This window comes from Puma concolor, chromosome A1 (genome assembly GCF_028749965.1).
Source record: "Puma concolor isolate L17-30 chromosome A1, mPumCon1.1.hap2, whole genome shotgun sequence".
Classification (NCBI taxonomy): domain Eukaryota; kingdom Metazoa; phylum Chordata; class Mammalia; order Carnivora; family Felidae; genus Puma; species Puma concolor.
The window spans coordinates 95,900,881-95,918,238 of record NC_141667.1 but is presented as its reverse complement, the minus strand read 5'-3'; the positions used below and the strand labels follow the sequence as shown (position 1 = coordinate 95,918,238).

At 38.9% G+C, this 17,358-nt stretch overlaps 1 protein-coding gene across 2 annotated transcripts in view; it reads left to right on the top strand.

The window, feature by feature from the left end:
• The window catches only part of RASGRF2 (Ras protein specific guanine nucleotide releasing factor 2), a 247,373-nt gene that overhangs the window by 90,321 nt on the left and 139,694 nt on the right, over nt 1-17,358 (top strand). For both annotated transcript variants that reach the window (XM_025924243.2, XM_086697680.1), the window contains exons 3-7: nt 3,673-3,820; nt 6,148-6,237; nt 10,541-10,794; nt 13,933-14,012; nt 14,415-14,608. In XM_025924243.2, the coding sequence (XP_025780028.1) occupies nt 3,673-3,820; nt 6,148-6,237; nt 10,541-10,794; nt 13,933-14,012; nt 14,415-14,608 (766 nt within the window). The remainder of the gene's footprint in view (nt 1-3,672; nt 3,821-6,147; nt 6,238-10,540; nt 10,795-13,932; nt 14,013-14,414; nt 14,609-17,358) is intronic.

Sequence of the window (17,358 nt, the reverse complement as noted above, 5' to 3'; positions counted from 1 at the left end):
CAGAAAGAAGGAATCACTAAGGGCTGTCTTAGGTACTACTGCCAATTGCAGAGGCCTTTCTTTTGGGGGTTGGTTTTTCCAAGTCTCAAGTGATCTTTCCTTCTAAATGAAGGACCTTGTGGGTTATTATAGGTAGCTGGCCTGTGTTTACATCTGTGTCACTTATACAGACTTCCTTTTCAGGTATGTGGGAAGGCACTGGGGAGGCTGGCTAGAATTCCCCCTTGTGTAATTCCAATACCCTTCAGTGTGTACAGGTGGAACCTGCGATTTGCTATTAGCCATTAGTAAATGACAAACATGCCGAGTGGTCACCCCCTTGATTAGGTTACATTATGTGGCAAAGGAAAAGGGATTTTGCAGACGTAATTATGATCCTAAAAATCTGTTGCTTTGAGTTAATTAAATGGGATTTTCCTGGGTGGGCCTGACTTAATCAGTTGGAAGCCCTCAAGGAGAGACTGGGGTCAGAGATCTCTGGGGTCAAAGATGCTCTCCAAGCTGCATGAGTTGTATACCTTCAGGAAAATGAATTTCCCAACAATCTGAATAAATGTGGAAGTGGGTTCTTCCCTAGTCAAGCCTCCAGGTGAGAATGTACCTCAGTGTTAGGCGTGTCAGTCTCTGAGCTGAGGACCCAGCTAAACTGAGCCTGGACCCCTGATGCACAGATACTGTGAGATAAGAAACATGTGTTGTTTTGAACCAGGGAGCTTGTGGTAATTTGTTCACAATAGAAAAAGAATACATGTATTTCACTCCTGGTCCCTCTTAGTGCTGACCCTTTTCTGGTTCTCTGTCCACGGTGGATGTCTGGTGTAAAGTCAAGCTTTGTTCTCTCTGAGTCTAGCATCCTCATTTGGAGCTTTCTTTAGGACGTGGTCCTTTTCCTACAGAGAGCAGATCCTGGGCTGTGACTTGAGGGCATGTCACTACTGCCAGTTGTGCCTTTTATTTCTTTACTTTGGGAGTTGGGAAGAGGAGGAGTCTAACTTGCAGATGTTGTGAAGGCCCTTGTTTAATGAAAGACTCTAATGATCACCCCCTACTCCATTTCTTTGAATGTTTGATTCCAACTTTGGAGCTCTGGCCACCTTGGTGGGAAGCGTGCTTATGCGAGGTGTCTCCTTGTGTGGTTTCCTCTGCTCTCAATTTCCCACCACTCGGATTCTACTTGGTTTTCCTCTTCATGGAATTTCTTAAAACTTCTGGTCTGTGGATGGCATATTTTCCTGTTTTATAATGCTGTTATGGTTTCATTCTTTAAACAGAAAATAATTTTCCTAGCACTTCAGTGAGGCCTTGGAAGTGAAGGGAGACAGATGTGGGTAATGAGTCTGCATGAATTCATCCACACAATCTGGACTGGACTTTTTATAAGAGAAAAAAAAAATACTGTTTTGCTACCTAATACCAATTTGATATATTAGTAATAAATTTGTAATAAATATATTAGTAATAAATTAGTAATAAATTAGTAAAAAATGATGAAAAGGGCATAATTTTTATTATAATAGCTACTTTTCTCATGTTCTATTACTATTTTCTCCTTTTAAAGTTCCTAAAAGCGTATCTCTCTGAAGACTCTGCTCTTTTTTTTCTTCTTCTTTTTTTAACCTCCTCCCACTCACACAGCCTTCCTTTCTACTCTCTTAGGGTGATTTCTTAGAACAAGTGACTTTAAAATATTGCTGACACTATGTTTTTTTTCTAACACTAATAGCACACATGATGTAAGTGCTGAGGATGTTGAGATCATTGAACTAAAATTGTGATTTTAGGATTGTCTTAAGACTCTTTTAGTTCTAAGTAACACAAACCTATTTCAAAGTAGTTGAGGTTGCGGAGAACTTATTAGACAGAAATTTTAATATCTCACTGAACCCAAGAGTAAAAATTATATTCAATTAACATGAGCGTCAGGAACCAGAAACTAGCAAGTTGACAGGAACACAGATAGTCGTTACCTTTCTGTCTCTCTTATCTCTGTTTTCTTGAACATCTTATTTTCTTTCTCAGCAGACTCACTTTGTTTGGCATGATATGGCCAAATACGGCTACCTGACAATGGTAACCAGAGTTTCCAAGTTTATATCATATCAGTTCAAGCAAACAGATAAGAGATACAGTACCAGACTCCAAGGAGAAAGACTCTAGTTGGTTTAGCTTGGGCCAGTTACCTCTTTTTAGACCAGTGTAATGTAGTCATGAGGGCAGATTTTGTGGTAAAAACATGGCTGCTATGACCCAAGTTCTCAACGAAGAGGTAAGAGGTAAGTGAATAGAAGATTGGGCAGTATCTCAGGACATGTCTGCTGCAACATTCTTGTTTATATTCATTGTGATATTCCTTATTAGAGAAACAGTTTAGCTTGTGGTTAAGAACATGGGCTTAGGGTCGGGGCACCTAGGTGGCTCAGTTGGTTAAGCGTCCGACTTCACACAGGTCATGATCTCACAGTTCGTGAGTTCGAGCCCTGCATCGGGCTCCGTGCTGACAGCTTGGAGCCTGGAACCTGCTTCAAATTGTGTGACTCCCTCTCTCTTTGTCCTTCACCCACTCACACTGTCCCTCTCTCTTTCTCTCTCTCTCTCCCTCCAAAATAAATAAACATTAAAAAATGAAACAAAACATGGGCTTAGGGTCAAACATATGTTGATTTGATCCCACCTTGCCACTTACTAGCTGTGTGACCTCTGTGAAGATTAAAATCTTTTTGTGTACAATTGGGATGATAAAGCCTATCTCCTGGGGTTGCTGGGGGGATAAAATGAGAATATATATGGGACATCTGAGGCACTCAATAAATAGTAATTATTAATTATTACAATTATCAGATCATTTGGGAAAGATTACGTGAATGGAGAACATACCTTTTACCACCTCAAATAGTGCAACAAGATCTAGAGGCAAAATTCCAGGTGCTACAGAATTGCATAGTCAGTAAAAATCTAAGAGGGAGTTTTGGCTTCCCACACACTTGGCCAAAGAAATGGAAACAGGTGAGGCTGATGGTGTTAGGGCCCAAGAATCTACACTTATGTTTAGAATGAAATTTTGCTCCTGTTGATTTGTGAAAGAAATGTTAACGGTCTCACGATCCTAAAGAGAGCCGAGCAGGGCTGGTAGTCACCGGTATAGTCATCATAGTCCATTCCAGCCAGTGCCTGTTCTGATGGTTGCTTCATTCATTCTACTTGGGGGCGGGCCTGTTCTGATTGTCTAGACACTTAGCTAATGAAATATTTTTGAGTATCGTCCCTGGGGACCAAGTGTGTACCATCAGTTCAAGACTTCAGTTTTTTTTAAAGGAGAAGCATCTTTTTCTTTATGAAATGATAGATTTCCTTTGCACTTTTCTGACTTATATGGCAAAGTTGCTAATGGCAGCCATCATTAAATGACCTCTTAGTGAAGGATATGTAAAATGGCAATGATCCAAATTCTGTAGAGTTAAATGAACTCTTAGCTTAGTAAGGGATATGTAAAATGATTCAAATTGTATATTGTTAAATGATACCAAATGCAAGCCCGAAGTTAATATTTACATAAAGCAGAGTTAGCCATCAAACGACATTTATGGTTTCTTTCTAAAATATACTATATGCTGTTCTGTATGAAACTGCCGTAGAACAGTATCTCATTGACTAACTGTGTAATTTTCTCTTAAGTTATGCAGACATTTTGATTGAGAGAGAAGTGTTAATGCAGAAGTACATTCATCTAGTTCAGATCGTAGAGACGGAAAAAATTGCAGCTAACCAACTCCGGCATCAACTTGAAGATCAAGATACAGAAATTGAAAGACTTAAATCAGAGGTACTTCCCAGTTACTAGATTCCTCCTCATTGTTATGCATTTATTGCCATCTCCTCAAAATTACATAAGGCCTATCAGGGCAAAATTTTCATCCCAAACTTGGTTCCTTCGCCATCAGCGAGTACATGTCAGACCACTAATCTGTGTTAGAATAAATCTAGTCTATGTTAGAATTAGTTAAATACACTACATTAAAATACCAGAGTAATATGCTGCTTTTTAATTATTTTGTGCTCCTGATGTCCTTCATTTGATCAGATATTCAGAAGTTGATTATAAAATGTAACTGTTTTTAGGTTGACTATAATAGTAATGATAATTGTGAATCTGTCATAGATTAAACTCCCAAACGATAACTAAGGAAGGACCAGAAATGAAGTCAGGAAGACTTTACTGTTTCTCTATTCTAAGGAGTTCAACTTTCTTCCCCCTAGAATTTTGAAAAACACATTGGAGTTGAAGTATAAGGCATTTCCTCAAGTTGGAATTCCTGTCTCCCTCCATCTCCACCCCCACCCTCTGAGGGTGAACTTCAGAGGCCCTGCACCCCCCGATTGTGAGATTGTCCCAGTGAGAACAGAGCATGGTCATTGTATCTCCAGCCTCAGTGGTGGTCCTGGATCCACCCATGCTCACAAGTGCTTCTGTCCACATATAGAAACCCGAGTGTACCCGAGTGTTATTTACTACTCGTGGGAAGCGGTAGATAACCGAAGACCTGAAGAGGAATGTGGAAAACAAGATTTCCCCCCTCTTTCTGACTAGAGGTGCATTAGCATTTTCTTAGCTTCAAAGAGCAGATAGGACAGATGAAACCTACTACTAATTGTATCCCATTGACAGAACAATTCAGGATCCTCAGGCCTGAGTTACAAGAAATTTGTGAGTTCTAAGAGCCTCAGCCCTGAGTTACAAGGAAAGTAACTTTCTTGTTACTTTTACGGTCATTGGACAATGATTTCCTCTTTGTTTCTTTATACCTTCCTCCAAGACGCACTGAATCCTGTGAGAGGTTTTCACCTCCTTCTGCCTGTGTACATCACCTCCAGTTTCCAGAGCATGAGTATAAGCTTGATTCCACCTGGGATCTGATTGCTTCTCTGGTGATGAGTTGCAGACCATGTTCACCGTATCATTAGTGTTGTTAACTTCCCGATTCAACCCTGAAATCTCATATAGTGAAAACAACAACAGAAAACTTAGCAAACCTGCATTTTAAAAGACTATATCAGGCACTGTAATTTAAGACAAAATTATTGTGTTCTCTCTTTGCCACAGTAAGCCAGAGCAGATGCTTGTCTGCTAAGTGGCATTTACTCCACAAGAGAAACTCAGCACCAAGCAATGTTCCCCAATATTTATTTGGGCATGCTTATCTGTCTTCACTATGTTCTATTTTAGTCTGAATATAGATTTTGCAGCCCCAAACTGTCAGTAGCAGGTACGTCTTGTGTGGTCGCTTGGCAGGAGCCATAATTTATTTTCTACTCCTTTTATTTTCCTACTTCTCTGCCAGAAAATGGCAGAAGTGTGTATTTGTTACTGGTGACAAAATGTAAAGACAGGTCAGAGGAAGCAATTATGATTCTTAACTTTTCAAATGCTTGCTGGTAAGGTTGCGTAGGTTCTTACCTTTCTAAGAGCCTGCAATTGAGCAGTAGGCTAGTGATTTTTGTTGCTAAGTGTATTTGGGCAGCCATCTGGTTTTGAATTGCCCCACAGGTCACATAACTGAGTTGGAGCTATAAGGAGATCCTGGATCATTTCACTTCTTTTTACCTTTTCACCTTTCTTGGTTGTCTTGGGTCAACCCCAGGGCTCTGAAGTTCCGTTTGCAGTTACCATTTTCCCAAGGAATCCTGTGAGCCTGCTGTACTCTGTGTACCTGTGTGGAAGGCTGCAGGCTGATTATGGGAAGCAAGAGCTCTGGGCTGAATGTCATTGCATTTGGGGACCCCAGGGCATTACAGGCAGCTGCCATTGGGCAAGATTGGCAAGCAGTATGTCACTCAGCTCCCCCGAAGGCCTTGGCCTAGTCATCACTGGCAGTCAGGGCCAAATTTGGGGCTAACGTTTCTCCTAACCCAGATCCCAGTTCACACTTTCCACAGTTGCTTCTTATAAGCACCTCTGTTGGCAACATAACTGAACAGACTTGGTGTGAAGTTCATTCTTTCCTTGACTCAGAACCAGTGGAAGGAAGGATGCATAAAAAGTAAAAGTTTCCTGAGGACCTCCTAAGCTACCTTGTAGGCATTACCTCCTGTGAGTTATGGCTATAAGCTGGTATTTCCCAAGTCATGAAATGGGCCAATTTTGTGTTATAGATTATCGCTCTTAATAAAACCAAGGAACGAATGAGGCCTTACCAAAGTAATCAAGAGGATGAGGATCCAGATATCAAGAAGATTAAAAAGGTAGGATGTTGGGCGTTTCTGGCTTTGGAAAAGCATGGTGATCAGTTGTCTGTCCTGTAGTGATGTCTTTGTTCCCCTGTCCCTGAGCTGAGAATCACCTTGGTATATCTGTTCTAATGGCTCTCAGACTTGCCTTTCAGAGTGATACAGGTATGGCTACTTTGGAAAAGTTTCAGCTTGAGATTTTTTTTCCAGTTCTGGGAATCCCCTTATGGACCCTCTGTGGAAAGGATGTCAAAACCAGACATTAAGACAATAGTGTTCTTAAGTTGGGTTAGTAAGTGCTGTAGAACCTCCTGATTTTGTGCTATTTTCATATTTTAGGGGAGTATTTTTTTCATGTTTATTTAGTTTTTTGGGAGAGAGAGTACATGTGTGCAGATGCATGTGAGACAGGGAGGGGCAGAGGGAGAGGAAGAGAGAGAATCCCAAGCAGATGCCACGCTTAGCATGGAGCGTAACATGGAGCTTGATCTCAGGAGCTTGATCATGACCTGAGCTGAAATCAAGAGTGGGAGGCTTGGGGCGCCTGGGTGGCTCAGTTGGTTGAGTGTCCCTTCTTGATTTCAGATTGGGTTGTGATCTCCTGGTTTGTCAGATCGAGTCCAGCATCAGGCTCTGTGCTTGTAGCCCAGAGCCTGCTTGGGATTCTCTTTCTCCCTCTCTTTTTGCCCCTCCCCCTGCTTTTGTTATCTCTCTCTCAAGACAAACAAACAAACAAACATTAAAAAAAAAGAGTCAGATGTTTGACTGAACCACCCAGATGCCCCTAGAGGAGTAGTTTTTTTTAATTTATTTTTTTAAATATAAAATTTATTGTCAAATTGGTTTCCGTTGTCTGTATAGGGGAGTATTTTTAAGTGACATTTTAAAAATATTTCTTTTAGCTTTAGATTTCAGTGCTTATTTAGAAAGGATTTTTTTTGAACATGTGAGACTATTAATTAAATACATCTCAGATTTCTGTTTTATTATCATTATTACTTTCTTGTTTAACATCCACACGATCAACAGATCTTCTTACTAAACTGTCACTTATTCCTGTGTACAACTTAAAAAAAAATTTGTTTTAATGTTCATTTATTTTTGAGAGACAGAGAGATAGAGCATGAGCAGGGGAGGGGCAGAGAGAGAGGAAGAATCCAAAGCAGGCTCCAGGTTCTGAGCTGTCAGCACAGAGCCTGATGCGGGGCATGACCGCGAGATCATGACCTGAGCCGAAGTTGGCCGCTTAACCGACTGAGCCACCCAGGTGCCCCTGTGTACAACTTTTGCAGTTAGACAGACACTGGTACTCACTCTGGTCTACTGTATTTGATTTATGTCATTTTAGGTTTTGAGTTCTATTATCTTAATTCGCTTGTGTAAATCATCTACTTAGCTTTGTGACCATTATGTGAAAAGCTTCACAGTTATAGAACTTTTTTTATGGATATATACCTTCAAATCTATATTTCATCTTAATGTTTTTCTTATTCTTGTTGTTTATATGCTACATAATTATTCCCCTTTAATTGTAACAAAACTTGAAACATTGCTCAGAGTTTGATACAGAAATGCTTCTAAGAACTAAATTGAAGTGTTTTCAGTTTTTAAGGAATAAAAAGTGAAATATCACCATTAATTTCTTAGAATTCAAAACATTCTGAATTGAATTGAGTTTATGTTATTGTTACAAGATTAATGCTCTTGCCTTTTAGTAGTATGAAGTTGTCTATAAACAAAGAGATGAGTGAAGTACAGTTTTCAGGATTTTTTTTTTTTTTTTTGGTAGAAACTGGTCTGTTAGTATGAAAAGTACACCAGCTCAGCAGGCAACACCTGACTAAGTAAACAGAAAGATTGTGTTTAACACAAAATTTGATTAAGGTGATTTTTGAAAATATTTCTGTTAAATGGAAGAATAGTGATAAAATAAATGCTTTTTACACTTTATACCTTCCTGTTTCTCAGTAGAAGCAATTAAAAAATATATTTTTGAACTTGTTAAGTAGGCTTTGAAATTAATTCTATTGTGCTTTATAGCCCAGTCATTCTAATGTCTGTGTGGCAAAAAGTGTTTTAAATGAATTAGTTTCTCTATTCTGATTTGGCAAATATCAACATAATTTTTTATCTTCAAGGAACCAAAAATTGAACTTTATTATATGACAAAGAAGTTTTCCATTAGATTTCTCCAGATAATGTGCATATAAATTCCCCCACATAATTCTATTAAAATGTGGCTAATTTTTATTGTTTGAAGCATCACAGCTGTGTGAATGCCTGCATTAACACTGATAGTATGATGACAACATTGGTAGGTAAATGAAAGAATTTTAAACATTGCAACAGAAGAGCAGTTGTTTAAATACATGACAGTTTAGTCCATATGGGTGAAATAGTAGGGAAACAATAAGGAGTGTAAGAATATGTTGACTAGATAACAATAATACCAAAAAGAGATTTGGTAGTCATTTAATGCTGTCAATCATATATGGATTTGTAACCTGCTTTGTGGCTGAATCTGCCACTTAGCTATGACACACCCTAATAAATAATCATATAACTGTTTTATATTTAGCAAGCACTTCAGATTTTTTTGGTCCATTATTTTGTAGGTGAGAAAATAGAGGACTGGAGTTCAAAGTTACCCAGCAGGTTAGTGCTCAGCCTTGGGGTTAAGGATTATGACATGCACCTTTCTGGCTAGCCCCCAGCATTTACCTGGACACTTGAAAGATGTTTAGTAAATATTTGTTGGCTAAAACGTACAGGTTTGTCTGTTATTTTTCAAATCATACCTAGGGAATTCAGATCAATTTTAGAGGCTATCATGTTGTCTACAGAATCGATTTTTAATTATATTTCATGTTTCTTTTCACAAAATAATCTCCATTGCAAATCATTCACATGTGTTTTCACCGTGTGGCTGAGAGAGAATCCTTAGACTTAACAAAAAGCAGGTTAAAGAATGCCAACTCTGATTGCATCTTTCCTGTGTGACTTACCATGAAATTTCGTTTACTCATCTATAAACAGAAGGGGTCAGATGAGCTGATGTCTAACACTTATTTTTTTTTAAGCTTCGTGAAAAAACCCTCAATAACAACAAATCAAATAACCTGATTTAAAAATGGGCAACGGACATTTCTCCAAAGATGAAATAATATACATGTGATCTTTGGAGAAGTCATATACATATGAAAAGCTGCTCAATATCACTAAACATCAGAGAAATAGAAATCAAAACCACAGTGTAACGTCACCACACACCCATTAGGATGACTACTATAAAAACAATAAACTAAGTGTCGATAAGGATGTTGAGAAATTGGAACCCTTGTGCACTGTTGGTAGATTGTGAAGTGGTTCAACTGCTGTGGAAAGCGGTACGGTCATTCCTCAAAAAATTAAAAATAGAGCTACCACATGATCCAGCATTTCCACTTCTGGGTATAGATCCAAAATAATTGAAAATAGGATCTGGAAGAGACATTTGCACTCCCATGATCACTGCAGCATTATTCACAATTGCTGAGAGTTGGAAGCAACTCTAATATCTATCAGCAGATGAATGGATACACAAAATATACATACAATGGAATATTATTCAGCCGTAAGCAGGGAGGAAATCCTAGCACATGGTACAACATGGATGAACCTTGAGGACAGTATACTAAGTGAAATTAACCAGTCACAAAAAGGTAGATACTGTGTGATTCTACTTACATGAGCTATCTAAAGTGGTTAAATTCACAGCAACAGAAAGTAAAATAGTGGGTAGCAGGGGCTGAGGGAAGGGAGAAGTGGGGAGTTGTTCAGTAGGTATAGAGTATCAGTTTTGCAAGATGAAGTTCTGGAAATCTGTTGTGCAACAATGTGAAATATTTAACACTACTGAACTAACTATACATTTAAAAATGGTTAAGATGGTAAATTTTATGTTATGTGCTTTTTTAACACAATTAAAAATTTTTAGTATCTGATTTTATATTGTTAAAGAGTAAACCTTCAATGTATTTCTTTATTAACATGTTAATAACGAATTATGTAATATTATCACATTCTGGTGTCCATATTGGCAGTCTTAAAGAGCTTAAGATATGGAAGAAACTTGTGACACTGAGAAAAATGTTATTTTTAAATCCTATTTTTTCTGCTATCTGGAAAAGCCTGCCACAATTTATTCTAGTGATGGGACCATTAGCGCTGTAACAAAAAAGCAGTGTTTTATATGGCGTGGAATGAAAACCCTTACTGATAGGCTCATTCAAAGACAGCCTCACACCTCCCTGAGATTCTTTCTGTTGTTGTTCTGTAGGTTCAGAGCTTCATGAGAGGATGGTTGTGTAGAAGGAAATGGAAGACCATTGTGCAGGATTACATTTGTTCTCCTCATGCTGAAAGCATGAGGAAGAGAAACCAGATTGTGTTCACCATGGTTGAAGCTGAGTCGGAGTATGTTCACCAGCTCTACATCCTGGTCAATGGCTTCCTCCGGCCCCTGCGAATGGCAGCCAGCTCCAAGAAGCCTCCCATCAGCCATGATGATGTCAGCAGCATTTTTCTCAACAGGTTTGTCTTGGCGTAAATCAAAGAGTCATGTGAAAAACCCATTTCTATTTCTTAAAAGAATTTTTACTTTACTCTTAAAAGAATAGGAATCATAAGTTCACCTTTATGAGCTTATGATATTAAAAATAAGAAAGCTATCATTTTTGTTTCATTATTTGTGTGAGTTTACATGTCTTTATCTTGAATCATGGCATTTAGTTTTCTGGGTCTTTTCTTTGTGTGACATATGTTTTCTTGTCATTGTGTAGGCGTGTGTGTGTTGGGAAAGATAATCTTCATAAGCTGAGGGAGATGGAGTGAGTAATGGGTCTTTACATGTGATTTATACGGACATACTTTAGGAAGAAGAAAAACTAACAGGGGGCCTGAGAATCTCTAGCAAATTTATTTGCTCAATAAATATTTATAGTGTCCTTCCTGCTGAGTGTTCATCAGTGAACAAAGCAGAAACCCTTGCCTTCATGTAACTTAAATTTTGATGTGGGAAGACAATGAATAGTAAATAAGTGAAATGTGTAGTATATTATATGGTGATGAGCACTATGGAAAAAATAAACAAGGGAAGAGGAGAAGGGGAGAAAGGGAGTGCCTGGGTGCTTTACTTAAAAATTATTTATTTATTTTTTAATTCATCTATTTACTTACTTATTTATTTTGAATACATTTATTTGTTTTTGAAGAAATTTACATGGTTCAAAAGTAAAAACAACATGAAAACATCAAAAGCTGTCAAGTAATATCAAATATTACAAAGTCATAGAAAGGGATGACTTTGTGTCATCGGAGGGAGTGTGGATGGCCCTGGAACCTGTCGCGCTTCTTGAAACACGTTAGACTAAGAAAAACAAATACACATATGATTCCAGTCATTAGTGGGATCTAAAAATAAATAAATAAACAAAAAGCAGGATCGGACCCATAAATACAGAGAATAAACTGTTGGTTGCCACATGAGGGTTGAGGAGTTGGGTAAGATGGGTGAAGGGGAGAGAGGGAGATACAGGCCTCCAGTTACGGGATGAAGAAGTCATGGGAATAAAAGGCAGAGCATAAGGAATACAGTCACTGGTATTGTAATAATGATGTAATGGGACATACTGTAGTTATACTTGTGGTGAGCATAGTATAAGGTATAAACTTGTCAGATCACTAAGTTGTACACCTGAAGGTAATGTAATACTATGTATCAACTCTAGTCAAACAAATTTGTTTTTAAAAGAAAAAGAACAAAAAGTTACTGCAATATATTTTAATTTGGCTTTTTAAAGATTTAGGCTTTTTATGCATTTATTTTTTTTACTTTGTTTTATTTTATTTTATTTTATTTTATTTTATTTTATTTTATTTTATTTTATTATTGAAGTTTAGTTGACATACAGTGCTATATTAGTTTCAGATGTGCAGTGTAATGATTCAATAATTCTGTACATCACTCAGTGCTCAACACAAGAAGTGTGCTCTTAATCTCCTTTATTTTGTCCATCTCCCAGCCTGCATTTAAGGACATTTTAAGGACAAAGGATGTTTAAGGACAAAATTACTGTGTAATTTTCTCTAAAGTTATGCAGACATTTTCACTGCTTATACAATTCTTTGGAAGAGCTGGAAGAGCAAAGCCAGGGAACTGCTCCCCTGGAGCTTTGAGTTCAAGAGCACAGCACTGTAGATGTGATTCAGAAGTTAGGGAACTACAGCCACTGTCATTGCCACCATATCTGCCTCTCAGGTCTAGGAAGCTGTTGCCTAGAAACTAGAACACCGAAGCTGGGTGCTGAAATTGCCCCTGAAACACTCACATCTTCATGACTGATTTTCAGCAATAGGAAGATGGCCTCTCCTACTTTTCATGTCTTACCAGGTGCACCTATTGGTGCAACTGGTGGAACTGAATTTACATTCGGAGCCTCATTTGCAAGGCAGTCTGGGAAGTTTAGCTGTAGCTCTCCATCATGTCCACCTAAAAGGAGAATAGAAAGGAGGTTGAAAGACTAACATACAGTATCTACCAAACTAAGGGTGCCTGGTGGCTCAGTCGGTTGAGCGTCAGACTTTGGCTCAGGTCATGATCTCACAGTTTGTGGGCTCGAGTCTCTTGTCAGGCTCTGTGCTGACAGCTCAGAGCTGGAGCCTGCTTCAGATTCTGTGTTTCCCTCTCTGTCTGCCCTTACTCCACTAGTGTTCCATCTCTTTCTGTTTCTCAAAAATAAATAAAAATGTTAAAAAATAAAAAAAATACAAAAAAAACCCCAATATCTGCCAAACTAGATTTGGTTGAAATCCTTGAACAACAAACACTGCTTAGTTAAAATTGCTATAAATGAAAAACAAATTATCATCTTCAAGCCATATGTATTTTGTTTCATGGACCATTTGGAAAAAGTTAAGGATTTCCCATTGATGTTTATTGTAATTGAATTTGACTTACAACAAACCAGAATATCTCACTTACATGAATAATTATGTATTTGATTGTGTAGGATGTGCTAGTTAAGAAAAGGCTTTAGAGGCTCAATCCAATGAATTAATTGTAATGAGGAGAAAGCAAAAGTTACTTTGGTAACTGCTCGTCTTGAACCTTGTAGAGATTTGGATCTCTATGCATAGTTCTCCTTATAGCATCTCTGTGTAGGCTTAGTCCTTTTCAGAGGATTCTTTTACATTTCCATCTTGGGTGTCTTAGGAGCGGTTATGGTAGAGTTCTGCCAAATCTTTGCTGTGGATTCTTTTCCCCTCTTTCCTGTCAAAACTCATTTTAGTGAAAGAGGGAGTCTTTTCCCTTAGTTATCATCTAGAATCAAACTGAAGAGAAAAAGGATCATAACTAATTTTTTGATTATCAGTTGTAGTGTTAAATCCTAACAGTAGAAAGATGTTGCTATCAAACATAATGAAGAGGGTTATATGCCAATGATTTGGTGTTTACTGTCTTCCAGTAGTTGAAGCCTAGCTCAGAATTTTCGAGATCGTTTGAAAGACAAATTGGTTTATGAGGGCTAGTATAATCCATGTTATTATTGTGTATACAATTTGGAGGCCCTGGGAGGCATGCAAATCATGTATTTATTAAGGCTTTAAGGACTCAGTGGACTTCTTTGACAAAGAAGTGACTAGATTATATTATTTTTCAATTTTTTATAGTGAAACAATTATGTTTCTTCATGAAATATTTCATCAAGGACTGAAGGCAAGGATAGCAAACTGGCCTACCTTAATTTTAGGTAAGTGCATGCTTTAGAGATAAAAGATTTTCTCTTAATATGTCTACAATTAAAGCAAAATAACTTCAACATTAGTCAGCCTAACCTGTCTGAATTTCCCTCTTGACCTGAGAGCTTCCTTAGGCACTGGGAATCTGTTTTATTGCCCTCTCAGCCCTTTCTCCTGGCCTGTCATTGTTCATTTGGGGCTAGAGTTGGGCTCTGTGCGCCCCCTCCCCCTGCCCCCGTGCATTCTACCAAATCAGTCATTCAAGCATCTGGAAGGGGGCCCTGTGCACGTGTGACACATGATGCTGGGAGCCACTCTGTGCCATTTCCAATGAGTGAACACAGCCTCTCCTTGTACCTTAGATAACTTACCAAGGACCAAGAAAAACTGCCATGTTTACTTCTTTTTTCCAGCTGATCTGTTTGATATTTTGCTCCCCATGTTGAACATTTATCAAGAATTTGTGCGTAATCACCAGTACAGCCTCCAAGTGCTTGCCAATTGTAAGCAAAACCGAGATTTCGACAAACTCTTAAAACAGTACGAAGCCAACCCCGCGTGTGAGGGGAGGATGCTGGAAACATTCTTGACCTATCCAATGTTCCAGGTAAGTCATCTGGGATGCATTTTATAAGTCATCGGTTCCAGTTTGGTGGTACTGAAACATAGGGTGACCAGAGTGACAAGTTTAAGTATGCCCCATGTGGAATTATGGCAAATGTGCAACTGTCCTGAGCTTGACCCTGAGAGAAACAAATTTATGCCACACATTTTCCCTCTGTGTAGCATATGGGAGAAAAGCAGGCATTTTTTTTTTTAAACCAGTCATTTTTGAAGCAATTAAATCAGGAATGGTTTTTGAAAAGTAGCACAGTTTTCTCTTTACAGAAAGATTCCACACAGACTTCTTCCATGGAGTCTCCTCCTCCAGCATGTTTAAAAATATTATCAGGTTTACAGAAATAGGATGCTGTGCAAACGTTCCAGTATATGCTGGTGGCATAAAAGGCTCCTGAGGGGTAGAGTGACTGCTGGGAAAGTCTTTGTTTTCCTTCCCATCCTCCCCTCCCTGTTACAATTGCTGTTGAGGTTGGTCTTGAGTTTGTCTGGAGCTCCGGATACCAAAAGGAGGACATCCTGGGTCACAGAGGCTATGAAAATATAGGGTCTGGAGACACTGGCTGGACCTGGGGATTCTTGGCCCCTAGTCAGGTTGCTGAATTGAGGCTGGGGCTTGTCATGACATTTACTTTTGGGTGTTAGAGCACCCGGAGGGATCAAGCATACTTGTGTTCTTACCTGTACCTAGAGCTTTACCGTTAAGAGTCCTTGAGTGAGAACAGAGGAGGCCCAAATGTGAATTGAATCTCCTGTTCCTTTGAAAAGTGTCAATTCTGCTCTTTTGGAAAGGCATTGAGTGTTCTTATTGTGGAATTTATGGGGCTTCTGGCCAGGCCTCCAGATTGTCATGTGGTAAACCGATTCTCCTAATCATGTGTGTTTGGGCTTCTGCAGAGAGTTTTGCCCCCCTGCACAGGCATTGCTGACCCTGGCTGACCATTTTGTAGCCTGAGAAAGAAATGTTGCTCTGGTTCATAATTGTTTGTCCTAAAGTTTGTCAATCCTTTTTGAAATCATGGAAGTCACCACAGAGGTTTAGCAAGATTTTTTAAAAACCAAAAGGATGTATTTGAAACAACTTAAATATAGTGAAACTTTATAATGGTATTGTGTTTTTTTTCATGGAACTGAATTGTTTGAACTTTTTGCCTCTCTGAAGAAATATTTTCCAAGAAAAACTTCAAAACAAAAACAAAAAGTTGCTTTTTTTAACCTTATAAAAATTATAATTTAAGCTTTTATTTATAGTGAAACAAGTTTTATATAATGCAGTGTTCTGAGATTCTGTTTGTGTCTTTGGCAGTTACCTCCAGATTATGATTACAATCCCTAAACTGTGTCTTTTCAGCAACTCGATTTCAGGTGAATATTCAAAGAAATGGTTGTGAAAGACACATGGAACATTCTGGGAGGCACCTAGCTCCCTTTCTGACAGTGCACTAATGCCTTCCCACGGGCTATTTAATTTTCCTTTGGTGTCATTTTCTCAGGGTTTTAAAGCAACAGACAGAACCGCACTTGATCTGTAGGGGAGGTGTCCAAACACAGTCGAATGGAGGGCCTTGGAAAGCCCTTTGGATTTCTTGAAAATGCTGAGATGCACTTCTGTCACCCTCTCTCCTTTTCCCTGGAGTTTAAGCCCAATAAGAATGGCTTGGCATTTTGATTGACCCCAAGGAATTCCTACAATGTGAGGAAAGGACCATCGGACTACGAATCTTGAGGAGACCTGGATGTCTTGCTCACTCTTCAGTCATAGCATTGAGGAAAATAATTGAACCAATCTAAATCTCTGTTTCTTACTCTTAAAATTGAGGACCTGATTTCCAGTTGTCTCCCAGAGCTCTAGCTATCTGGCTGTGATCCTGGGGGGATCACACGATGGTGGTGCAAGGAGCCTGGTGTTTGTCTAGGAACCCGCATCCTGAGACTGTGGTGGCCCGAAACCCTACAATTTAGCTGAAGGGTCAAATGTTGAGGTCTCTGGCTTCTTCCAGACCAGGGTAACCAAAGGTCTCAGCTTAGGAGAGCTATTTTTCTAGGAGAAGCCTCAAAGTTGAAGAATTTAGCCAGAATTGGTCCAAACTGCAAGATGTGTAAACTGAAAGAACAGCTCTTAATCTATTTGCTGCCCTATCACTATTCTGGATAGATCAAGAGAGGAAGCTATCAGAGTGTGCTACCTAAGAGCCTCATTCTCCTTGGTGCCTCTTCTTTGTCTTGTTTGCTTGGTGTCTCTTCCTTCTGCCTTCTCCCTAGGAGTGACCCTGTGGACCACTGAGGGGGAAATTGCACTTTCTAGAAGCTTGGAGGTTTTCTCTTACTGGGTTCATTCTATCCCTCTTGTTCCCTCTTGGTTCTTTCACAAATGAGGTGAAATAGTCATGAAAACATTTGCTTCCTTGGAGGGTCTAGCTGTTTCTACTTCCCTTGGCATGCTAGTTCATGATACCAAGGGACCTCTGACCAGACTTTTTCTTGAGTCTAGATATGGGGGCAGGGGTTAGGCACAGAGGAGGAGAGGTGATTCGAGCTTTTAGCCTGTGTATGTGTAGACCTTTTACTGGGCTCTTTGTCAAGTAAGTCATTTGCTGCTGTTGATATTCTATGTTGAGCTATGGAAACATAGAGGAATTGTTGAATTTGGATGATGCAGTTAATTTATCCTCAATTTAACCATCAGACAAGTAGTCCAAGTGTTGCCAAGAAATTTGTTATGGAAAATAATGTAGTCAT